The following is a 26,253-nucleotide window of genomic DNA, read 5'->3' on the forward strand; positions in this document are numbered from 1 at the left end:
CCGCCGGCTCCCGCCCTGCCCCGCTCCCCCGCCCGCCGCCGGCGGCAGGCGCTGCCCCCGGGCCGGGCCCCGCGCCCGCCTCACGCCCAACGGTCACCTCGGGCCGCCCGGCGCACGCCGCCCCCGGGGGCCGCGGCGCAACGCCCCGGCGAGGGGCGGAGAGAGACGGGCCCAACCCGCCCCGGGTCGCCCCCGCGCCCACCTCAAACACCACTTCTTCGTCAAACTCCGGTGTCATCCTTCTCCGCCATGCCACCCCCTGCGGGCACTCTGGGAAACGGAGTCCGCCGCGCCGCCGGCGACCCCTCCCCTCCCCGCCCGGCCCGGCCCGGCCCTGCCTGGCGGCGGGGGGAACTACGGCCCCCAGAAGGCTCGGCGAGGCCCCGCTTCCGGGCGCCCCGTGGGCGGCGCTGTCGGTGGGCGGGGCCGGGCCGGGGCGGGCCGCGGGCCCGGCAGGGGGCGCCGCCGGGCGGCGGCGGGGCAGGCGGCGGGCGCTGCCGGCGCTCACTCTGCCGCCAGCCGCGGGGCGGGATGCGGCGGCGGGCGGGGGGTGCGGCCGGGGCTGCTGCTGGCGGTGCTGGGTGGCGGCGCGGGGGAACAATGGGCTCCTTCTCCTCGGCCCTCAGGGGGGCCGTGGCGTAAGGGACGAGGAGAGGGACGGCGCGGCGCGTGGGGAGCACCATGAGCTCCGCCGGTGAGTGCCCGGGGAAAGTTTGGGGAGCGGCGGTTCCCTTCCGCCAGCCCGGCCAGGGAGCCTCGCCTCACCCCGCGGCGGCCGGGGAGGTTCGCCGCGGCCGCCCGGCGGTGCCGGCGCGGGACGGGAACCGGAGCCGCCACCGCCGCGCTCCTCGTCCCGGCGGCGCCGGGCGGTTGCGCCCGCTTCCCCCCCCGCCCCGCACCGCCCCGCACCGCCGCGGCGGGGCCGGGCGCTGCGACCCCCCCTCGCCCCGGGGGAGGCGCGGGGAGGCGGGCTGGGCGTGCGGGCACCTCCCGGCCCCGGCGGCCGGCGCTGCGCCGCGCCGCGCCGAGCTGAGGCGGGCTCGCCGCCCGGCGTCCGGCTCTGGCCGCGGTGTCCGGCCGAGAGGCTTCGCGCCTCTTCGGGCGAAACCTGCCAAGAGCCTGCGCCGGGGAGAGGGGGTTTTCTGGCAGGAGGGACAGCGGCGGGGCTCGGGTCATCGCTCCGTCCGACTTCGCGGAGCTGCGAAAGTTTGCGAGCTCCGGCTCTGCCGCAGGGGCGAACCTGCCCTGCGCCCGCTCGTACGAGCCGCAGCCCCCGCGCAGAGGCCGGGGTGCTGGAAAGCGCTCGCCGCTGGCCTCCCTTCCCAGCCGCTGGCCTCCCTTCCCAGCCGCTGGTGGGAACTGACCTACTCCCGGGCTTCCCTCACCTTACCTTGCCCCTCACCCCCCCACCCGTTCTTGACCGCTGCCAATTTTATGGCTAACAGAGCTGCGAGGCAAACTTTTGGTTGAAAACAAGAGCTCCCCGCGTTTAAGGGAGTCGCTCCTATTTTTTTGTTTGTTTGCCTGCGCGGTGGTGTGCTGTTAGTGCTTCTGCTTACCTGTCTGTTAGATTAGTGGATTCCTTTCTTAGCCTGCTTGAAGACAAGAATAAGAGTTGTCTCTGCGTTGAAAATATGTCATGTGTAAGTTATGGTGTATTGGGTGGAAACACAACTAATTACAGCGTAAACCTGAAGCAGCGAAGTGCTTCCCGTAAGGGGGGGGGGGGTGTCCTAAAGAAAAAGCAACACACACAGACATCAAGCAAAAACATCAACCGAATTCTCAGTGTTTTCCTCTCAAACATGTCAAATTGTTAGCAAGTCCAGCATTAATTAAGTTATCTGGGTTAAGTGAATCAGAATTTACTGGAAAATAAAAAAAGCTATTTAATGCATCTTTCTGCTCCGTTTAATATATTTCCACTTTTAATATATATGATAGAACTGATTTTGTTTAGATCTGGAAAGACATGTATTAAAGCGGGATATCATCAGACATGTAATAAAGCGGGATAGATCTAATGATATATCATCATTAACAGCTGCATTGTATGTTCATGTTGTTTAGTAGCGCTGCTGGTAGTACAATTCACTGCTGCTCTTTTTTTGAGTTAAACAGCTGTGCAAATAAAAGATATGTGTTAGGGGGTGCTCAAGAGCTTACAGCTGGGCTGTTAAAATTTGATACGGTACTAAGTTTCAGAAAGTTGGATAGATTTTCAGCACTAAACAGTGATTTCAGGACTTCTAGAGCTGAGGTTGTGTGACTGAGTCTCTGTTTTAGATTATGTTGTGAGGGTGTTTGTGGGGAAGGTGAGGAGGAAGGGGTCTGGTGAACAAAGTCACTTAAAAAAAAGAGAAAGGGATGCTGAGGAATATCAGTAGGAAGAAAGTGGGACAGTTTCATGGAAAATGTGAATTTTAGCAGGGATTTGAAGGGAAAGGCGTAGAGAGAGTCCTGGTGGGCAGGAAGGGGGAAGCTCAGGGATATGTGAAGGCTATTGAAGAGGGGATGAAGAGTATTTTGTGTGTGATGGATTATGTGAGGATAAAAAAAATATATGGGGAACAGGTGAAACAAGATCAGAGATTCACGATCCTGCTGTTAGTGTCATGACAGCTTTTGACATTTCAGTTAAGGAGCTCATAGGCAGGGTATGAAGAGACTGAGGACTGCCAGAAGACAGTTCTGAAGGTTTAATATCCGTCTCTTTGTATTGCTGCAGAATTTAGCTCCTGAAATATATAGACATGCTTTAAAAGCTATTGCTGAAATAAAGACTTACCAACTCCTATATTTTAATTCCAGTTCTGTGATCTATAGGATCTATTTCCTACATTGAAATTATTTAGATTGTGAATTCAGCTATTACTCTGGTTTCTGCTACGTAAGCTAGCTTTTTGACAACTGACTGGTAATACAGCTTTTCAGTGGAAATGTTATCCTGTGTGAAGGCTTCAGATGGAGTTTGAAATGCCTAGAAATCCTTCTGCTCTTCCTTCAGTTTAACTTGAAGGTCTTGAGCGTCTCTCTCTTGTGTCTTGCTTTAATGTACCTCTAGAATAAAGCAACCTGGTACAACATCATTGGTATTGATTTAATATTTTTAAGTAGGATTTGCAGATATGAGTGACTTCAGCTTAATATGCAGGACTCTGAAAGAGAGACACTGTGCTGCTTGAGGGAGCTATGGTAGGGAGAGAAATACCGACCACAGCTTCTGCCCGTGTACAGAAGTTGCAAAAGGCCGAACATTGATAATGCAGCCTTAACTCCACTCCAGCTTGCCTTTTGCCTTTCTAAATAATGCAGTGCATTTTCAGTTTATTGCTATATATGTTTTCTAGTTCCTCCACAGAATTGTTTCATTTGAATCTCAGTCCAGAGCTGGATATAATTCAGTGATAGGTGAAGCAGTTCTTTCACAGCTGTTGCTTACATGTATGAAGATGTATATGTAAATCTGGACGTGTTAGAACTAAGGAACTACAGCACTTATTTAAAATACTTCTAGATAATTTAAAAATTATCTTATTGTAGTGATCAACCTGTATTTTGGTTTTAACCTTCTTTTATAGCTATTCTCTCATTGCTTTCTCATGTACTGCATATTCTTTATATGCAATGCTGATGAATGCGCATTTACTCATTTTCTGCCTAGAACTATTGTGCTGTCTTCAAGTATGTGCTTTGCCTTTAAAAGGGAAAAACAAAAGCTCGGAGTTATGAGTTTGACATTTATTATTTCTTGCTGAAGAAACAGTCCTTATATGTGAATCTATACAGCTTATTTAATGTGGGCAGAATGTATAGCTTAGACTTGAAATCTGAATTGACAACAGCAATGAGAAATATGTAGTGTGTTTTAATGTCAAAAATGTAATTCAGATGGAAAAAAAACATAGCGGGGGGGGGGGGGGGGGGGATCAACATGAGTTTTCCAGTCAAACTTCATTGCTTTCAAGGATTGAAAAAATGAGGCCTACAGGGTTTAATGTCCCTTTAACCCTCTAATATGTCAAGTCTCGTTAAAGTTACTCAGCTCTATCTCTGCATGCGATCTTAAAAGCTTGTTTATTCATCTCTCGTCCTTACTCTAAAGTTATCCCCAACTTTCCTGTTCTATTTCAACAAGTCATTGAACAACCTGAGATTTTTGAAATTAATGTTTTCCTTTTGCAGTTTATTTAGGATGTTTTCTAAAACCATAGTGGCTTGGAAACCATTGTTTTCCCCTTGTATTTTAAAAACTACACGTGTTATCTTCCGGGATGTCATGACTCATTCCTTTTTTTGTTTTCTTTTAAGCATCGTGGCACCTGAGAAAATCAGAGCCTTTGCATAACGAGAAAATAAATACATATTTGCAGAAAATAAATTAATGATCTCAGAATACTTTTTTGAGGTGTTTACCTAATGAAACTTTCTTTCTGTAACTGAAAGCAAAGTAATTGAACTGAAAAGCCTTGTTGTGAGTCATTAAAACTTAAGTTGCTGGAGAACAGGAGTTTTAAAATATTTTATCTCTTTCTCTGTGCGGTGTATTAACTACCATCACAATAATCTCTGACTGTGTCCAAAATATATAGCAATAATTATGCCTCTCCCTGCACGCTTTGTAAAAGCTGGATTGGCTTTCTTGTTTCTTGTCTATGAGTTGTAGCATTTTATGCCAAAAGTAGTCCCAGAAACAGTAAATTGGCTGTTGGAGCAAGCTCCTCCTTTGTGTAAGAAAGAAGAGCACATTGATCTCTTGGTAGATACCTTCTGGGCATTGTTTTATTTTCATATGTAGCCTACAGATGTGATTTCCTAACTCTGAGAATAGCATATGCATATGTAAACAAGGTGCCATGAGAAAGCCAATATGTACATTTACAGTAGGCCAGCTGCTAAGCGGTAACTGTTTCAAGCCCTTTCCTTTGCTTTTCTTAGTACGTGTGAAATAGATTTCACCTCATAGGTCAAAAGGAATAAACTACCTCGTGTACTGTGCGGTAAGATAAGAGTATACATATGGCCAGCTATAGACTGGCTGATTTGTTAAATTCACACCTTGGCTTACCCCATAGTAACTTGATTGTGTACCCGTACCTTAAGTTTCGGTCCAGCTGCTGTCAAAATCTTATTTTAGATAATCAGATCAAAATCTGATTAATTGTTTTACTGTCCTCCTACTGCTTTCTTTAGAAGAAAGAGATATTTCTTTAAAAAAATCCTTTAAAGAAAAGGATATTTCTTTAGGGTGGGTTGCAGGATCCTGCCACGGGGATACCTCTTGGGTGGCTAGAGACAGTCCCGTAGGGGGACACTGAATACCAGGAGAGAGGCCTCTGTTCACGTGGAGCGTTGCAAGGAAAGGAATATCGAGTTATGTTTGCACGACAGCCTCCAGAACCATTCGTCCCTGTTTCTTGAACAGATGCAGGTGAACATAACTTGTTCTTTTGCTGCTCCCAAGTGTAGAAGTTGTTAACATAATCTCAAAAATACATGCATAAACATAACCTGGGAAAATGTTTCTTTAGCAATAGTAGGGTTTATTACAGAAGAGGTAGTGCTATTTGATTTTTTTTTTTTTTCCCCCCCCAGTTCAACTTCATATATCTTCTTTTCTCCCTATTCCTGTGCTGGGCAGGCAAGATAACAAGAGGTAAAAATTTGAGGAGAATATTTAAAGCTGTGATAGTAGTGCTTAAGACTGCACTGTCTTATTGGCTTTTCTGCTCATTAATGATATTGCATAGGAGAAGACACAGGAGCATTTTTAAGTGAGATCCTCAATTATCAAATTCTATCATCTGAAGAATAGAAATGGACACTTTAAGGCCAAAACACTGAGAGTAGAGGTTGCTCCACGGTGTTCTCATCGTCCTCTAAAACAACTTGAAGGTAGGACAGGAACACGTGCTAGTTGAGCAGTAAACAAGTGTCGGTCGCAGAGCAGCTCAGCAGGATGAGAATGGGTGTTGCTTTTTCCTCAGCATGCTGGAGGAGATAATTCACCAGAGGGACAAATGTCTGTTCTCTGTGCTATAAGCTGAAGTTGGACAAAGAGCTTATGCATTGACCTGCATAGGTGGTGTTAATGGCTATTTATTCTTAGAAAAATAATACCCTTTTTAATCTACTTTTTTGAAGGGTGTTGGGTGTGTTGGTATTTTTAAGCATAATCTTTTTTTTTTTTTTTCTTCAGCACTGAACCCGGTGTTGGCTGTTCCTAGATGAGCAGTAGATTTCCTGTTGATGATGGCAGCTTTGTTAGTCACTTTATTTATGGATTTCTTCCTTTGCCTAGTCAAGCAGGTCAGAGGATATCTCTGGCTGCTTCTCTGGCTCCTAATAATTGAACCTGTTTATGTGAATAAAACTTTGTGTTTCTGCTCTTACATTTGGGTTTATTACTGGTAACCCATGATGCTAGTCTGGATGCAGGCATCCTCTCCGAGAAATGGGGTAAGATTGGAGGGCAGAGCAGGGGAAATCATAGTGATTCTCTGTTCTACTCTCCTGAGTAAGACAAGCCAGAGAATCCAATGACCAGTCCAAAATTTCCTCTGAAACTTCTGTACATCTCAGAAAGTGAGTTTAGGTTGACCATAAGTGCTGGTTGCTCCTCCACAACCCTAGGCGAGATGTTCCTGTAGTTAATTATCCTTTGGGTTTAATAATAATATTAAAGCTTTGTTTCTAGTTTGAACTTGTCAAAATTCAGTGGTCAGCTATGGGATCTCATCATGTCTTTTTTTTTTTTTTTCCCCTGATTAAAGAGCCATCTGTTATCAAAAATCTTTCACATGTGCTTAAGTATATATATTATATACTTAAGTATATATATTACCATCGCACTTCTTAAATTTTTGGTTATATTAAGCAGGATGAGCTTTCCTGGGATTCGAGACATGATTTTTAGACCTTGGATACATCTGTAGTTATTTCTTGCATTCATCCCAAGTTTTGATCTAAGAATGCCAGAAGGTGACATAGCACGTCACTAACAGTCTGGCAGGTGCTGCATACAGAAATATTTTCAGCTCCCTTCATCTTTCTGTATTTGTCTCCTTGTAATTTGGAGGATTATTTACTGCTTAGCTGTAGACCTGCATGGAGGTCTCATAAAATAACTATCTACAATGATTTCCAAATTCTCTTCAGTTTTTCCTCTCCTAAGCATAACCAACAATCTCTTTTCTTAGGTGAACAGTTCCATATGGGACCAGGAGAAAGCCCGTCGTCCAAACAACTCGCCACTCCATGCATTTGTTGTATAACGTTTCCTTGATTATATTTACTGTTTTTCACCAAAGAGGCTTGCTTATGCTTGTCATTTAACAAAAAGTCATTCTCATATGACTTCAGTCATTCCTTACACCTTTATATATAACAGTTGCCTCCTACTTAGTTTTCTTTCTATTCAGGATGAAAAACTGTTCATTTTAAAGCACTGTGTTATGTAGAACTGTTTTTTATCCACACACAGTGAATTAAATTAGTTTATAATCAACTGAACTTTAATTCTTGATTTCTAATTGGAATCTAGTATACTTTTATCCTTGCCTAGCTGCTGTGATTTTTTTTAAGAAGTTCATCACTTGTATTTTTCAGAAACTTAAAAGATATTTTGTTGGGGAAAACTACTGGTATGCATTCCCTTCCTGGAGTCTTTCTTCTCACGTCATATTTATGTTTGAAAGGGCTCTTCATCACATTCCTTTCTGATTGAGCTGTTGACTGCAGATCTGTATTGATACTGAGACTGTTATGTGCCTGTTAATACATTGACCCGTATCTACTCTAGATGAAATGAGCAATCACTTTAAAGCAGATAGTGGTGTCTTTATTGTACCACACAACTTGCCCTCTTCTCTCTGTCCCGATGGTTTTTAATGTTGGAGTAATTTGAAAAATTCTAGTAGGCTTCAGAAATCGTATTGAATTGCCCTTATTATCAGAAGTGAATTTTTCTCACTCTGTTCATTATCCACGTTTCCTCTACTGGCTTATAAACAACTGGTTTGTTTTCTTTGCATCCCTTTATATTTTCATGTTTTAGTTTTGAATCTTATATTCAAGTAATGGTATCATATTATAACTTCTGAGTGTCCTCCCTAGTAAATACTAGTTGAAAGCCCTGCAGAGTAATCTAGTTTGATTGCTATCCAAAACGTTAGGCAGTCCCACTAGAGAGAGAGATACTTCCAAGGTTTATGGACTTCAATTTGTAGAGTGGGACAAATAATCCACAGGATATCGCTTACCTAGCCAGTGTTTAATCTCCTGTATCTTCTGCAATCTGTTTCTCTCACTTGGGCATCAGGAAGAGTTCCCAAGCAGACTGTCTCTCTCTCCTGTTTTCAGGGAGCTTTAATATCTTAATAAGTATTACTGAACATGGCCCAGGTCTGCTACTGCCTCATGTTCTGTGGCAAATTTGGCATCCCTTCTTCTGTTTTTACTTTAGAAGACAGGCTCCTTTATTGCCATCACTTCATTCTCCAACTGAATAGGCAGTTGCCTTGTTTGAAAGTGAGTGTGCAACTCTCTTCGGCTGTTCAGGATCAGTGGTTGCCCATCCAAAGGGTTAATTTTTTTTTTTTTTTTCTTCCCAGCAAACTATTGACTCTTCAGTGTGTGGGAAACCTCTGTCTTTGGTCAGGTAGCAGAAGGTGGTATGTCCTTTGCTGGTAGCTGGGTCATTGCTGGCTATAGGGAGCTGTGCCTTTTGAGAGAAATTCTGCGTTCCCTTTTGCAAAATGTCTCAAAAATTATCTCTACCATCAGGTTTACCTCTTTGCTCACATAATTGCAGCGAGGGCAGCTATTCTAAGTGTAAGTGGAGTCAGTCTGGATACCATTTAACGATTCATGTCCTAGAAAAACATGGTTTTCCTGTTTCTATAGTAGAGACATTGTTTCTGGCCATCTGCTTAGAGCAGTGGCTTAGTGTTTGGGAAATGCTTGCAACTGGGGGCATCTGCCTTTTTTTTTTTTTTTTTTTACCATGTGGATTTCTTTCAAACAAGCAAAAAAAAAAATCCTAAACAGAAAAAAACCCAAGCCTGAAAATTAATTCTTGTATTTCTAGGCTAGAGATTAGGATATAGTTGTACATCTATACTAATAATAGTGATAAAAAACAACCAAACACCAAACCCACAGTTCAAAGGGAATAATAAATCAATGGCTTACCCAATCTCTTTGCATGTGAAACATTAATTAGCATGTTTTTTTGAGAGTTTTATTTAACATATGTATGACTTCCTGAAAGTATACCAAAATATTGTTCAAAACAAAGGTAATAAATAGTACAGGTAGTACATAAAAATGAGAAACCTGTTTACTTTATAAATCAGTTTTCATATATCAAAAATTACTCAAAGCGCTTAGAAATCTGAAATTATTCCAGCATGTGGAAATAAATCGGTCATAAATGATCTCCTGCAATATTAAAATGTTTCAGGCATACCTTAAAAAAAAAAAAACACAAACAAAACAAACACAAAACAAGCAAACAAACAAAACCCCTCCAAACCTCCTTAATCTCCAAGTTCCTCATGTGTTCCTTTTCCTGCCGTCCGCTCTTCCCAGGGTTTGTCATCTTGTGCTGTCAAGTAGGTCATAAGTCATAGCAGAAGTGACTGTTTCTAGGTCAGGCAGTAACATGTTGGGAGGAGTAATTTTATAAGATGCATTGGAATAGTATTTTACTTTTACAGTAGGAAGGTGCTGACTTGCTACAAATTACTGCATTAGCTTCACACCACAGATTCATTTCACTGAACTGCTGGTAGTGACATGCCAGTTTTACAGGTGGTATGGTAATCCATCTCAATATTGTTTGAAAAGAAGAGGAAGGGAAAGGGGAATTTTAGGTTACGCATTTCCAGAGGTGGTAGGGGAAGGCACTGAACTGTCCTGGTAGTTACCCTAGCTGTCCTGTTATCTTCATACCTTATTATACAGGAGGCACTTAACATATTTTCACCATTTTTAAATGGTATTGTAATAGTTCAAACTGCAAAACCAGGCTAAACTGCTCCTTTTTTTATCATCACCATACTAATATTAGTATGATATGTCATATTAGTATCTGAGCAAGGATATGCGCTTTCATAAAGTTAAACTATTTTTTTAACAACCAAGTTAGCCTTGAAGACTTTTCCCACTACTCCTTGATTGTGCCTGTTAAAACGAAGAAAGGCAACTAGTAAAAAAGCAGTAGGGAAGTGAGGCATGCTTTTAGGAGAAAAATGTATACATACACACACAAAGATCCTGTAGATCATGTGATTTAAATGTTACAGAACTCCTAATAATACTGCGGTGCAGGTGAAGTTGTTCTGTGGGCTGATGGTGACTAAAGTCTTTGTTTTCCATCCTTCCTAGAAATTAAGAAGCCACCGGTGGCCCCCAAACCAAAATTTGTGGTAGGACACAAGGCGACGCCTCCACCTGTTGCACCGAAGCCCGACGTTGTACTTTCTGGTGTTATACAAGCAGCAAGGAAAACCAAGCCAGCAATTGCACCAAAACCAAAGGTTCTCAAGAGCTCATCTGTTCCGGAAGTTAAACCTCCATCGTCTACACGAAAAAGCACAAAAAGCTTTGAGGAGCACAGGGGAGATTCTTCTGAAATACTAGACCACTTGAACTATAAAAATGAAGCCTCGGAAGGGAGTACTGGTAACACAGCATATATTCTACCAGTGTCATCTTGCAAATTTGAATGCGTTCATAAGCTTGGAAATGGGGAGAACACCTGTAAAACTCAGATCATTTTTGAGCACTTTGAAAACTTAGAGAACATCAAAGTCGGTGAAAAAAACGCACTAACTCTGGGGGATAGTCACAGTGAAAAACTGGCAAATAGAAATCAGGTGGTTTTGAAAGCCAGCATTTTAGAAGAGAAACTTAAGGATGTTCTGACTCATAGTGTGTTTCCTAACAGCAGTCCTGTGAGGCACAGGTATGCAGACAGACTTGACAAAGGGGATGGCAGCAGTTCCAAGAATGACGTTAAAATAGATTTTATGGAACTTGTACAGTCTTTGTCGTCTTCTGAGGTAGCTAAAGGGAAGCAACAAAATACTGATGGTAAGCTCACAGCTGATGAGTTTCAGATGTCTGAAATTTGTCCTAGTTTGACTGAAAATAACCACAGTTGCTCTTGCCCATTGGACCAGGAAATCCTGGAAAACAAAAATTTAAGTAGCAATAGTACGTTTTCAGGTGAAATGGGTATGAAAGCAGATGCTGATAAAACTTCCTCTGAAACATCTTCAGTCCTGAGCTCAAAAGCGCTTCCTATCCCTAAGCCAAGAAAGCCACGTGCTGCATGTCTAGTCCGTCAGGATGGCATAGACACCACCGGACAAGGAACAAAGGAACCATCTAATTCAGAGAAAGATTCCTTTGGGCTTGTAGAACAAAGCTTTAAAAAGCCAGCAAAAATTAATGTCCTTGGTCAAAGTGTTTGTTATAACAATAATATGGAAGTGCTTCATCCTGAAAAACGTGAGATACCGCAAAGCAATGCAGACAAAATGCATCAGATGAAGGAAGATGCTACGGACGAGTCAGCTTCACAAAATCTTTTGCCTCAGTCATCACACAAAAATTATGATTTGGTGGAAAGTGTTGCGTGTTCTTTAAATGCAGACCATAACTTAGTTAACTCTGTGGATGAGACGACAGATGATGCCAGTATGCTAGATGCTGTGGACAAAAGGACTAACTTTGTCAGATGTGATACTTTGTCCATGAGTTTGCCAAAGCAACTCAAATTAACTGGCAGTCAGCACTCATCTGTTTCCAATAGCCTCCATGTTTCCCCACAAAAATCGGAAGATAAAGAAGTTAAAATAAAGGATGAAAGTTCTCCAAAAATTGTTCCTAAGAAACCACAGAGGCACAGCCTACCAGCTGCTGGTCTACTGAAAAAAGCCGCATCAGCAGAGCTTGTGGAGAAAAGTTCTTACACCTCCAGTGAGGACAAATCTAACAGCACTCTGGAAGGATCTCACTTCACGTGTCCACCAACCAAGGAGCAAGGTGCATTGTCATCCTGTGACATACCCAAACGTTCTTCCGAGAAACCTGTCTGGAAATTACCTCATCCTATTCTTCCATTTTCAGGAAATTCTGAATCATTAAAAACTGCTAACATTGCTACCAGCTTCAACCACCTGACTGTTGTGACAAAGCCTAGGGCCAAATCTCTCTCTTCTGTGGACATGGAAAGGACAGACAAGCCTTTGAAAGACCATCAGAAGAAAAATAGCTTGAAAAAGTTTCTCAACATGAAACTGTCGGTTTGCTTAATGAAAAGCGACTTCCAAAAATTTCTGTCTAAAGGCAGCCAGTCAATGGATAGTGCTATTGCCAACCTTTCCACTGGGGAAGGGTATGGAAGTGGTAGCAACCGGAGTATAGCATCTATAGGCAGTGAAAGGAAAGCTAAATCTGCCAAGGCACACTCTGTAGAAATAAGTAGTCCAGTGTTACAGAAGAAGAGGCAGAGAAACAGAAGTCAACCTGAGATGCGAAGTAACCAAAGGCTGGAGTCTTCAGATGGGCATGTACTTTCGGGACAGAATTTGTCTCAAATGCATTTGAATTCTGTAACCAGCACTTGTGCTCCAGAGTACGAGAACGTGCGTCACTATGAGGAAATACCCGAGTATGAGAACTTGCCTTTTGCTATGGGTGCTGGAAGAAATCTCTGCTTTGAATGGCAGAACTCCAGCAGTGTGGAAGACCAGAGCCCTGGCTTCTATGAGGTTGAGGAGCCTTGTGAAGCTACAAGCAGACGTTTGAGACTTGGCAGGTAAAATAAAGAGAAAAGGGGAGTTAAATAGCTCCGTTGCAACTCTGTTGGTTGTAAATATGTTTAGATGATGACTTGAGAGGCTGTAGCCCTTTCGTTAAATGTCAGCAGGACAGTCGTTTCTGTATATCTTTATATGCTTTTGCTGTTTTGAAAACTGTTAGCACTTGGTAAAGAGTCAAGAGGAAAAGTAAGCTAGTTAGTTCTCATATATGATCAAAAAAGAGCACAAGTCTTATGAGGAGGAGCTGAGGGAACGGGGGTTGTTTAGCCTGGAGAAAAGGAGGCTGAGGGGAGACCTTATCGCTCTCTACAACTGCCTGAAAGGAGGTTGTAGAGAGGTGGGGGTCGGTCTCTTCTCCCAAGTAACAAACGATAGGATGAGAGGAAATGGCCTCAAGTTGCACCAGGGGAGGTTTAGATTGGATATTAGGAAAAATTTCTTCACCGAAAGGGTGGTCAAGCATTGGAACAGGCTGCTCAGGGAAGTGGTTGAGTCCCCATCCCTGGAGGTATTTAAAAGACGTGTGGATATGGTGCTCGAGGACATGGTTTAGTGGTGGACTTGGCAGTGCTAGGTTAACGGTTGGACTTGATGATCTTAAAGGTCTTTTCCAACCTAAACGATTCTATGATTCTGAAATTTGGGAAACTGATGTATGTGCTTTTCCAGATTTAAAGCGAAGCAGGTACAGTCATGTATTTGTATCCGAGAATACTTAAATGGGGAGAAATGAACCGTACCACAGTCTCAGGGCGAACTTGAATAAGTTAACAGAGTCCCTTGGGAGGCAGTCCTGAAGGGCAAAGGAGTCCAGAAGGCTGGATGTTTTTCAAGAAGGAAGTCTCAAAGGCGCAGGAGCAGGCCGTCCCCATGTGCCGTAAGTCGAGCAGGCGGGGGAGAAGACCGGCCTGGCTGAACAGAGAGCTTTGGCTGGAACTCAGGAAAAAACGGAGAGCCTACCACCTTTGGAAGAAGGGGCAGGCGACTCTGGAGGACTACAAGGATGTTGTGAGTTTATGCAGGGAGAAGATTAGAAAGGCGAAGGCCCAGCTAGAACTTAAACTGGCCACTGCCGTTAAAGATAACAAAAAATGTTTTTACAAATATATCAGCAACAAAAGGAGGGCCAGGGAGAATCTCCCTCCTTTGTTGGATGCGGAGAGAACATTGCCACGAAGGATGAGGAGAAGGCTGAGGTACTTAATGCCTTCTTTGCCTCAGTCTTTAATAGTCAGACTGGTCATCCTTGAGGTTTTCAGGCCCCTGAGCTGGGAGATGGAGATAGGATGCAGAATGAAGCCCCAGTTGTCGAATAGGTGGCCGTCACCAACCTGCTCCTCCACCTGGATGCTCACAAGTCCATGGGGCCAGATGGGATCCACCTGAGGATACTGAGGGAGCTGACAGATGAGCTTGCCAAGCCACTCTCCAGCATTTATCAGCAGTCCTGGTCAACTGGGGAGGTCCCAGATGACTGCAAGTTAGCAAATGTGATGCCCCTCTACAAGAAGGGTCAGAAGGAGGATCCGGGGAACGACAGGCCTGTCAGCCTGACCTCGGTGCCAGGGAAGGTCATGGAGCAGATCATCCTGAGTGCCATTACGCGGCACATGCGGGCTAACTGGGGGAACAGGCTCAGCCAGCATGGGTTTATGAAAGGGAGGTCCTGCTTCACTAACCTGGTCTCCTTCCATGACAAGGAGACCCGCTTACTGGATGAGGGGAAGGTTGTGGATGTTGTCTACTTGGACTTTAGTAAGGCCTTTGACACTGACTCCCACAGCATTCTCCTGGAGAAGCTGGCTGCTCACAGCTTGGATAAGTGCACTCTGCACTGGGTTAAAAACTGGCTGGATGGCCGAGCCCAGAGAGCGGTGGTGAATGGAGTCAAATCCAGTTGGTGGCTGGTCACAAGTGGCATTCCCCAGGGCTCAGTGTTGGGGCTGGTCCTGTTCAATATCTTCATTGATGATCTGGATGAGGGGATCGAGTGCACCCTCAGTAAGTTTGCAGATGACACCAAGTTGGGTGGAAGTGTCGATCTGCTGGAGGGTAGGAAGGCCCTGCAGAGGGCCCTGGACAGCCTGGATCGCTGGGCTGGGGCCAACTGTATGAGGTTCAACAAGGCTCAGTGCCGGGTCCTGCACTTGGGTCACAACAACCCCATGCAACGCTACAGGCTTGGGGAGGAGCGGCTGGGGAGCTGCCTGGCTAAAAAGGACGTCGGGGTGTTGGTTGACAGCCGCCTGAACATGAGCCAGCAGTGTGCTCAGGTGGCCAAGAAGGCCAATGGCATCCTGGCTTGTATCAGGAAGAGTGTGGCCAGCAGGACCAGGGAGGTGATAGTGCCCCTGTACTCGGCACTGGTGAGGCTGCACCTCGAGTACTGTGTTCAGTTTTGGGCCCCTCACGACAAGAAGGACATCGAGGTGCTGGAGAGTGTCCAGAGGAGGGCAACGAAGTTGGTGAAGGGTCTGGAGCACAAGTCTTATGAGGAGCGGCTGAGGGAACTGGGGTTGTTTAGCCTGGAGAAGAGGAGGCTGAGGGGAGACCTTATTGCTCTCTACAACTGCCTGAAAGGAGGCTGTAGCGAGGTGGGTGTTGGTCTCTTCTCCCTAGTAACAAGCGATAGGATGAGAGGAAACGGCCTCAGGCTGCGCCAGGGGAGGTTTAGGTTGAATATTAGGAAAAACTTCTTCACCAAAAGGGTAGTCAGGCATTGGAATGGGCTGCCCAGGGAAGTGGTTGAGTCTCCATCCCTGGAGGTATTTAAAAGATGGGTAGATGTGGTGCTTGAGGACATGGTTTAGTGGTGGACTTGGCAGTGCTAGGTTAAGGGTTGGACTTGATGATCTTAAGGGTCTTTTCCAACCTTATCGATTCTATGAAGTGTCCATACAGTGCGTAGTTGCTAGGTTTGTAGGGGGAACGAATATATTTTTAGATCAGCTGATAGAGCTGGGTAAAGCAGACAAGCTTTTGGCTATGTCAGTTTTTCATCAGGTCTTGAAAGCTTTTCAGGTATAACAAAAGATATTGCCTCTCCCTGAATAGAGTGAGTCTTCTGTATCTCCCTGTGCTCCCAGCAAAGGTTGCAGTAGTGCAGAACTTCTGCATGACTCACACAGAGTATTACTGAAAGACAGGGTTTGGTGACTCTGCAGGTTGCTGTGTTTTGTTGTCTCAGGACGTGGCGGAGACAGATAATATCAGCAGATTCAAAAAGGGATGGGACCAATTCACAGACATGTCCAAAACAGATGCATAATGGAATAGACAGAAACAGATCTTTTAATATCTGTAATACTGTGATTGTGGATGCTGGGAAGAGGAACAGGCCACAGAGAGTGGCCAGGCTCGTGTGTTCTCTCTAAATAACTTCGCTTACTGTGTATGTCAGTGTGGTAACAGGTGAAGCATTGTTTTGACCCAGTACGGTGTTATTTAACTTCTTAACTTCAGCTAATCAGTGGTCTTACAGATCCTCAAGATTTATCTCAAACCAGCAGTAAGGATTTGAATGAAATATGGAGCCTGTATACTTCATTGTCCCCAGCAAAATTCTTTAAGCTGTTGAGAATATATGCATATTGACAAGAATAAATGAGGTAGCTTCTATATAGTCACATTTAACTACATTTTTCACTGGGAGTTACTAGGCTTCATTTAATTTTGGACGTGTGTGTAGCAAATGCATGCTCCAAAGAATCTGAGAGCTGGCCATTCTGTAGTGGAGTATGTCCTCTTATATAGGAGGAGAAAAATATTTTAAGTGGCATCCTGTGTTAATAATTGTTTATAGAGTTGGTATTTTCAGCATTGGACTGTTTGATGGAAAGCATGAAGCTTTATCATGGGTAGCAGGATTTCTGGTTACGGGCTTGGTATTGGTATATTTATTCATCTGGTTGTTGAGTATTTTTCTTGTTTGCAGTAGGGTGTTTCTTGGTTTTGTCTTGGTACAGTTTAAGTTCCTGACTGAGTGTATGCTTTTTATTTAATCTTTGGGTATCTTTTGGGGGTTTTGACCACACTCTCTTAGTATTCCCTTGAATTGGTTTACCTAAGAAGGGTGAGACCAAACTTAAATAAGGAAATATTTTACGTGTTTATGCAATCTATTTTGGTTTGTGCTGTGGTTCTGGGTCAGGCGGATGTATGTCTTTGCTTTAGGAAACAAAAAGGACTGTTTTGCTATATGAAGTATGGTAGGCATGAGACTGCAGTTGCTCCTTGAGTGAAATTCTGTAGTTTTCTTACCTGGCTGAGTGTGAGTGGTTTATAGTTATGCCCTCTCCACACAAACCTTCCCCAGTACCAATGGTGTTTTAAGGGTTTAAATGATCTCTGGCACCCTGGCACATCTGCAACTGTAGCTGCTCCCTAAGCTGGATGTTCTTGACATAACTGGGTTTATGTTGTATTTTTCTTTTAAAAGCACACCGTAGAAAAACATATCCAGAACCCTTTATGCAAGTGTTAATTTTAAACTAGATTACATAGTCAGAAACTACCTTAGGAGACAATTAATGCATGCAGTTACTTCAGCAGATCTCAGGGAACAAAGAAATCCCTCGGAGAAAAAGCGACGCACTGGGGCAGTGGTCTCCTGGCCTGGGTCAGCTGCTGCTGGCAGAGCAGGTACAGGTATTCATTCTGGCTCTGGCTTGGGCGGTGTGCGGGTCCTCGTCTGGACAGAGCCAGGCAGGCAGCTGCTCCAGTTTTCCCATCCGTTGTTATCTCAAATCCTTTGAAGCTTCTGTATCAATGTCGTCTTACCTTTTCTGCATAGTTCTTTAAGAGCCTTTTATCATTTCCTGGGCCAGGTGGTATTATAAAACCAGTTAGAGAAACAGTGCTGAAGTTATTGAAATAATTACCGCTTGCATTTTTACCCAGCCTGTCAGAACATGCACTTAGCTCTTTTTCATAGATCATGGCACATAAAACTCTCGTAATGCACTAATGGGGATCTCAAAGCAAATTATCTTATGATTAAAGCCAACGTACAAATGAGATTGTTCTTCTGAGAAATTCAGAGACTGATTGCCTACACTTCTGGTCATAATAGCGCATATGCGGTATATTAAGTCTGAATGGCAGGCTTGCCATTACCAGAAGAGTTTGGTGGTGTCTTTACCCTATGTTACATTTCTTTCTGGAGGAAGAAATAAAGTTTTCATAATGTACCCAGTGCTTCAGTGGTTACTGAGGACTTTCCTCCTGATCCCATCTGGTGAGACCAGTATGCTTTAATAGAGAATGGTAATAGCTTTTGAAACTCTTAGCCTAAATTCATGTGTCCTATTAAATTCAGATACATTTTGTTTGCTTGGGCCCTCCCACAGGGATTTAAATGCAAATGGTGGGCCTGGGTAATTAACGGCAGGGGTATCAGTTGTCACTTATCACTTGATTTTTGAGTTATTTGATGGCACCCTCCCTTCTACTGAAGGTGGTCTTGGCTTTGAAAGGAAGAAAACCAGGGTCCTGATACGGTGTGTGAACCACTGAGGTGAGACAGATGCTGCTGATAGGAGACTGATGGGTTTTGCTGGTTTTAAGTAGTTCAGGGGAATATTCTCAATAAAGTAATGACAATATATTGGGAGCAGATAATGCATGTTTTGTTTCCACTATTGAAAAAAGAACTCCCTTGAAACGGTTTTAAAGGATTTTTTACTTTGTCCTAGCCTACCTGTTTGACTACCAATTTAAAATAGATAATGAAGGTGAATGCGTTGTTATAAGGACTCTGTAAACAAAGCGAGTGAAGAATAGATGCTGTGGGATAGAAAATGTACTGTTAAATGTAAAAGAAGTTTTAAATATCATTATCCGGTTGCAGATAACAACAGGGAAAGCAGCTCTCTGGGTTTGTTTTTTTTGAGATGTGAATGGTTCGGGCCTGAAAAGTGAGGTGAAAAGTCAGTGCTGCTGGTACCGCCACAGTTAATGTTGTCAGAGACCAGTGGTTGAAATGGTTCTGTTTTGAAATAACACCATTTTTTAAAAACCTCCTAATGAAAGAGAAATATTTATGCATTGGTTATCCTCTTTTTAGTGACAGACCTTTATTCTGAGGAAGACAGCAAAATCTTCCTTAAAACCAAAGTAAAATTTGTCCAGTAATCTAAAGATGCAACAGAACACTGAACATGCCTTGGAACATCTGTCACGCTGCAGAAAACAGAAACTTAAACCTTTCTGGATCTCGTGGTCTTCCTTTTGGTATTTGTTATCTTGCTCTAGGCAAGAGAAATGTAGTTCAGGTTGAGTGAGTCTGCTCCTTCACCCTTCAGGGAATAGCATACTGTATTTACTGGCTACTTTTGACAGTGTTCTTTCAAGATGTACATGACTGCTAATTGAGTCTGACGAAATTTATAGCTGTGTCATTGTGTTTCTGGCTAGGATTTTTCTTTGGAAATGGCTGGGGGGGGCAGTATCATGTGCCAACAATCCTTTGAGATCTTAATGTTGGTTTAATTAAGTACTGCTTCCTATTTTTCCCACCCCTGCTGATTTAGAATAATCCATTGGTTTTCCAGAAATTAGCATCTCAATGCAAAATATAAGTTTAGTTTTCCGGACTAAATTCTGCTTTGGTGACTGAGTCCCCAGAGGTCAATTAAGTGTCCATGAAAGCCTTCCTGGAATATTGAATTTAGTATTGAAATCTGTGTGGTTAAGCACTTTGCTTTGATACATATTCCTCTTTGATGTACTGAACTTAGTTAGGGTTGAGACATGCTTCTGATGGGCAGTATTGCACCAGATAAATATGGTGTTGTTTAGGCAATGGCTACATTAAGGAAGGTTGTTTTTTTTTTTTTTTTTTTTTTGCAATTGCAAAATTCCCATTCCAAAAAAATTTCAAGAGAAACACTAAATTCGTAAAATACTGCAGGGTCTAAATACCATTTAAAAACTGTTTTCAAACACTTGTGCTGAGATTTGAATGGACGAAATACATTTTAGATATTGAAAGTGTTGCATTTATACATTAAAAACCACATTTTCTTTTTACTGAATTTTATGGAAGGATATAATTTCCTGAGAAGTAGAGGCCAGGTATGTAGATTTATTTTTTTTTTTATTTCATCTGCTTCTTAAAGATGATAATGGATTAGTTTCTGATCTGAAGGAGGCAGGTTACTTTTCCTCCATCAGCTCTGCAGTCGTGTCCTGTCTTCCCATCTCCCCCTGTGCTTCTAGCTGGCTTCTGCCACCCTTAGTTGTACGTTAAATTCTTTCTCTGCAATTGTACCTCAGGTTTTAATGGAATAGCTTTGATAATATGCTATTTAGTTTTCCTATCAGGCTTCATTATCTTCGGTCATGTGTTATCACCAGCTTTCTTTTTGTATTCTGCTTCCTTGAGCCTGCCTTTTTCCTTTCCCCTCCCTACCTCGTTTTCTCACGTACATGTTATGCAGCTGGTAGGCTTCTGCCAACTCCGAGGGCTTGTCAGTAAAGAGTGAGTCAGATGGCTCAGATCTCCGCTTCCCGTCCCCCGCGAGGCTGAATGCAAAGCCTATCTGGCAGTCCCAGCTCTGGTGCTCGGGAGTAGGGAATGGACAAAGCAATTCTTGGCTACTGGACATAGGGAATATGCCGTCTTGCTGACTTCTCATGTTTTGCTTTTACGGAGTATGAAGAAACAAATTCTGTAATGAAATTAGGGGTTTCTAATCAGAGTCCAGATCAGTGAGAAACGGAAATATTGGTGAGAAGTGGTAGTACTGTTGCTTGGGAGTATTGATGTTCTGACACAAGGACTTTGGGAAGGAATTGGGTGCACGCAGATGGTGGGACCCTCATCCTGGGGCTGTACGCCACTCTCGGAGCTCCTTCTCTTTCCCAAGGGTTAGTCAAATCACTGACCTTGGGTCTGGAATTATTCTATTTTGTTGTGCCAAGTTAATTATTTTATAGTACCAGGGTAGCATGTGAAACTACATGAAAGACTCGCAGTGTATTTTTTTGCTCAGGAAAGCATATTGGGTGTTTTGGGTTTTCTTTTTTTTCCTTGCAAGAAACTATATGCAAGTCAGTGTCTCCATGGTCTGCTTTTCCAGTAAGAGAAGGAGTTTTCCTTAGTATCAGGGTGGCTTTCAGTCATACAGCTTTACAGTTTAGTCTGCTGTACAACCTGAAGTAAAATGCATATATTGTAAGAAGATAATATGCATTCTGGGAAAATACTTAAATCCTCTAAAGCAATCTGGGAGAAGTACACCAATCGTCCTCTCTCCCCCCCCCCCCCCCACCCCCCCCTTTTTTAAAAATCAGAATAAATAGGAACTTTCTTGCTTTAAAAGAGTCTTGACACATTCTCATCCAAACGTGTTTGAGATGTGCTGATTTAATCTGTTTTGATGTTGGGAAAGATTCTGAGGTCTGATGCTCTCCCTCTCCCATGAGGGAGAGAAAGGAGTTGGAGAACTCATTTTTCCAATACTAAGTCCATTATTCTAGTATACAATCCAGTCTTGAAAAGGTTTGAAAGGCCTATCAAATGAAAACAATTGTGAAGATCTCAAAGGTTGTCATGAAAGAATTTTTGTCTTTGATATTTTTCATCCCCCTTTTCAAGGGTTCCCTGTTGATTTTGGTAAAAGAAAGAGGTGGGTGAAGGAGGTTGACACGGACACAACACGCAGGGAAACTTTTGACAGAGTTGGAGGTGCGATAGTGAAAGACTTCTAATTTATCAAATGATATTACAAGTGCTACATAAAAATAGATGTGGTTTAAGTTCTTGATGTTACCATTTTACCAAGTGTAGTTGGGGCTGGGTGGGCTTGTGAGTGTGAGAGCTGACAGCGGCGGCGGCAATGAGGCAGGTGCTGCTGGGGTGCGCTGCTGGGCCAATCCCTCTGCCGCTCTCCACCAGGTTTGGTGGTTACTTTTGTCACAGTCTTGCGCAGTCTAGAAAATTACAGCACGTTAACGTAGAGTACGTGGAGTACGTTAAGGTGGAGTATGTGCAGTCCATATGCAGTAAAAGAGCCGTTTTGAGGGTAAACCACGCTATCTTTTGTTTCGCGCCGAAGAAGTGCTTGCCACAGATGGCAAAAATGTCCTAACTGTGCTGTTCCCGTCGATCCCCCGGTACAATAGAAGGATGTCCTCGTCCTGCCTCCCGGTGACGTCGCCTCAGCTCAGCGTGTCAGCTCTTGCCTTCAGCCGAAATGTGGCTTAGTCTGATGTGGGGGAGCCCGAAGTAAGCAAAGCAGCGCATAAAACCCCAGCGTCCTTTAGCCTGCTTCCTAACCCCCCTGTTTATGGATAACAGGAACTCGGGTGTCACGCACTTTCATAAATTAATCTCCAATGCTTTATCTTTTTCTTTCCTCTTTTATTCCGTGTTTGTGTTTTTCCTGATTTTGGCATTCTTCGTTTGTATTTCCTTTTCCTTAAGATGGGGGAAGCTAAGTTAATGTTGTGTATTTGTCACTGGATGTTGGCCTTTCTTCCCCACCTCCAACACATGTGCTCTGTCTCCGGTTGCCAACCATGGTGTAAATTGCAGGTTAACAAAATGTAGCTCCAGAGAGTATCTCAGATGTAGAATGGAGAGTCAAATGTGACATGAGAATTGATGAAAGACCCATTTATATGCTCAACAACAGCCTTTTCCTGTGGGTTATTTTCAGCGTTGTCTCAGGAAATATGCGTGTGAAGCTCCATGGTACTCTGGTTTGTATGGCGATATTTTAACTGCAGCAAGGTCTAATGTAATTGTATATGTAAAACAGTAAGATTTTTTGGGGGGCATAAAATAAATGTTGGGAAAGCAAGCAAGCGAAATATTAACTTCAGTTTTTGTTTAAATGCCAACAGTGATATTAACATGATTCATTTACCCAACATTTACATTTGCTCCAGTTAAAGAAGTTTTAATGAACAGAGTTACAAAACTATGCAGCTCTGTTGTTTCAATGCACTAGACAGAACTTAGGTTAAGGAATGCAGGTTTTATTTTAGATGCTAGAATCCAAGAAGTTTCTTTTAGAAATATTAAGTTTACACAAGCTTTAATTTGTCCTTAAAATATCGGCATGCTTATGAAAAACTAAATAAAGGGAGTTTTTATCAAAACTGCCATTTTGATAGCTACAACCTGTGCCTTATGACTTAGTGATTTCAACTGCACAGAGTTCAGTTGATTTTTCCGTTTTGGTGTTTCCCCCCCCCCCAGTGGTGTTCCTGAGGGTCAGATGTTCTGTATTGATTTTGAGATGAGCTGAAAAGTTTAGAAAAAGTGTCTAAATCCCATTCTTCTTCTAATCTGTGCACAAGATTAGAGGAAGAGAGAGCACAAGTCCAATCTTGCAAGCAGCTCAATTATTCTTTACAGCTAGTCTGTGTTGGTCTCAACCGAACTATTTCATCCTCTGTTTTCCAGCAGACTACCCAGGGACCTGCGTCAGCTCCCATTCAGGCAGACAGTCGTGTGTTTAAGAGTTAAGTCACTCCATGTTTATTTTAGATCTAAGTCACTACCTTTTGAGTACTCTGCTACTGAGCTCTCTTTTGTCATCTTGTAGGCATCTGACCTGTAAAAAATGGAGTGCAATAGGTTGTGCGTTATTTCTAAATTGGATGAGCAACCTTTTGAAGAGAGGTATTACAGGCCTGATTTCAGGGATAAAGTTGCCCAAAAATCATAAAAATAATGATGAGTCAATACAGAAGATATTTAGGGCCGTGCATTAACTCTGATTTTAGTGGAGCAGTAGTTATACATTGGAATGTAGCTCTGGCAAGGTAAAATCAATTTTCTTTGAAATGGGTATTAATAGTAGGTTTTGTTCTCACTTGGTCTAAATTTTCCCTTTCCTATTTGATACATTCGGATTGAGATTTTGTCACATTTTTATTATAGTTTTCTAGAAGTCTATTCAGTGTGTGCTGGAGTTGTGTTGTGGGTTTTTTTTAATGTGTGACTGGAAAGTAAAGCGTTATTTTTCTTCTGATCCTGCTGTCCTTTCCCAATAAAACTTTTCCCAATAGAGTCTGTTTTGTGAATTGAGAGAAGCTGGAATAGCAGGTCCCGATTGTAAATGAGTGCTGTACTCTGGTGGTCCTGTTTTATATTGTTTATCACTTCCATGCCAGGAGTTTTTTCCAAAGGTCTTGGCCATTGAGCACTGCATCCCTATGAAAGGAGAATTAATGATAAGGGAAGGCAAAAAGCTGTAAATTCTGCCAAGTCTTCCCTCTTTACCTGCCCTGGAAGGCAGGTAATCCCTCGCAGCTTTGGGCGGTGATGGGAAGAACTGATGCAGCCACTCCTTCCCCTGTACAAGTCTCCAGGCAAGAGTTTAAATCCCTGGGTTTTGCCGCAGCGTTTCACTTTCCAGTACCAATGCTCAGGACTGTCTCCTTGTATCTTCTTGGATGCTATTCTGCCACATTGGCATAATCTCCCTTCTGCGCTTTTGCTGGGGCCGCCCCAGCGGAGGCAGGGCGATGCGACCGTCTCCCCTGCTCGTCGCGACGGCAGCTGTGTCGCGCTGCTCGGGAGCTGAACTGGCCCACTCTGGGCCCCAGTTTTCTTGAAGGCTTTTAAAACTGAGACCTCTCTTTTTTTAAATGTGGCTTTTCTATGGTGAGTGTGGAAACATCTGAAGTATGCATGTGTGTTTATGTTGAACTTTCCAAGGAATTGAGGAATTGTCAACAAATGGTCTCACTGAAGATCGCTCCTGTGAGCATGGGAGGCTGCCTGCGGCGAGAGCGGTCCTTGGACGCCTCTGGCTGCGGGAGCTCGTGTTTTCAAATTGCAGCTAAATATGGAGATAATCTGAGAGCTGTTTGCACCTTTTTTAAACTGTGCTTTTTAAAATCATGCAATGAAATATGCACACAACTGTACTGATCATAGTATGCCTGAAGTAGGGTGACTGACAGAATGGATTCCTTAAAAAAAAAAAAAAAGGTACAAAATTGATTAAGTGCAAAACATGTGACAAATGCCTTGCCTATTTTCTGCTTAGAATGCAAGTCAGATTTATTTTTTTTCTTCTTGTTGAGTAAAGAAATAAGTGCTGTCTTGGCCTGAGGATAACAAATGCTAAACTGAATGTTGCTGGCTGCAAATGCTAGGGTAACTTGGTTCCAACAAGTCAGGTGTTGCAGTTTGCAACATGCTCAGCCAAGTATAGAAGAAGCTGCCAGTGGCATGATCTAACAGGTTAAATGTGGTGGCAGCTCTCAGCAGTGTTTGTGATATCCTTCTTGCCCAGAAAACCCAGGTGTGAGCAGGGAGCGCCAGAGGTAAAGACCGGGACAAAGAGGGTAGTGCTTGGTGTTTCTCTTGGCAGGAGCAAACTCCCGGCATTCCCACCTGGGCTTTCTCTGCAGCCAGCCCTTTGCCTGGGAGGCAGCAGGCAGCTTTCGAAGCGCAAGCACCTCTGAACCAAAATCCATTTTAAATAGATTGTCTTGAGCTTCTCTTTTTGACAGTGTATCACAATCATCAAGGGTCCTGACTTCCTATAAAATACATAGATGCTTATGCATGCATACGCTACATGTGACATTATTTAAAATAATTCTGTTTGAATTCTTGAAGTCTTTAAATTGCAATTCGAAAAAGTAACCTGATGTGCACAAATCATTTTCAATTGGAGTTGCTCAGCTGGATATGGGTTGTTTCTGTTTTCTATCTGTGATTCTTGAGGAGTGTTTATGTTTGTAATTGTATCCTTAAAGCTCCCTAACCATCCCAGAGAGAATATAGCACAACAGTTGTAAGTGATGCAAATAATCGTGGATTCATTGGTCTAGTTTGTTTGCCTCTTATTTTGTGGTGCTTTTTTTTAAAGATTGTTGTAGAGGTCGGTGTCATTCCTCAACCACGTCACCTACGGAAGGATAGCTTGCAAAAGGAACTAAGGAATCTCACAGGGGCAATCTGTTCAGGTGGTCTTAAAAAAATATAAATAAAAGGGAGATCAAGATTAACTGCCTATCATGTTCCTTAGCATCAGACCAATAAAAACTTCTGGTCTGTTGCCTTTTTTGTTGTTATTAGTCCTAATAATACAAAGCATTTAGTAAAATCTTTGAGTTGTCACTGCAGAAGAACAAATGTCATAGCTTCAACGCTGTCGTGTAAAATCCTATGTGAGAAGATACCTTGCTATCTCACTCTCTCGCTGTGAAAAAGCACCAATTTTGGCAGAGAAGCTGAAGCTCAAGCAGCTTGGCTGCAATAAGGCAACCAGTCCCCAGTGCTGGCAGCCAAGCGGGCATTGCGAGAGCCGCAGCAGTATTCACCAGCCTTTCTCACACTGTCCGCTATACCTAGAGAGGAGAGACGTGATCTCAGCTTCAGCCCTTTCCATGTGTGCAGCTGTCATTAAACCAGAGAGGTGACTGGTGCTGTAGGAATAACTCAGATAAG

The 26,253-nt window shown here is 43.3% G+C and overlaps 2 protein-coding genes across 3 annotated transcripts in view; one reads left to right on the top strand and one right to left on the bottom strand.

Annotated features, from left to right (window-relative positions):
* Positions 1–348, bottom strand: part of VEZT (vezatin, adherens junctions transmembrane protein) — a 59,582-nt gene extending 59,234 nt beyond the window's left edge. For both annotated transcript variants that reach the window (XM_082309579.1, XM_082309578.1), the window contains exon 1: positions 203–348. In XM_082309579.1, coding sequence (XP_082165705.1) covers positions 203–238 — 36 coding nt within the window. In that variant the 5' untranslated portion in view covers positions 239–348. The remainder of the gene's footprint in view (positions 1–202) is intronic.
* Positions 349–562: 214 nt separating this feature from the next.
* FGD6 (FYVE, RhoGEF and PH domain containing 6) overlaps positions 563–26,253 on the top strand; it is a 77,418-nt gene continuing 51,727 nt past the window's right edge. The window contains exons 1-2 of the mRNA XM_082310555.1: positions 563–694; positions 10,390–12,829. Of these exons, the coding sequence (XP_082166681.1) occupies positions 682–694; positions 10,390–12,829 (2,453 nt within the window). The 5' untranslated portion in view covers positions 563–681. The remainder of the gene's footprint in view (positions 695–10,389; positions 12,830–26,253) is intronic.

The sequence above is a fragment of the Platalea leucorodia genome, assembly GCF_965183815.1.
Source record: "Platalea leucorodia genome assembly, chromosome: 4".
In the NCBI taxonomy this organism is placed as follows: Eukaryota; Metazoa; Chordata; class Aves; order Pelecaniformes; family Threskiornithidae; genus Platalea; species Platalea leucorodia.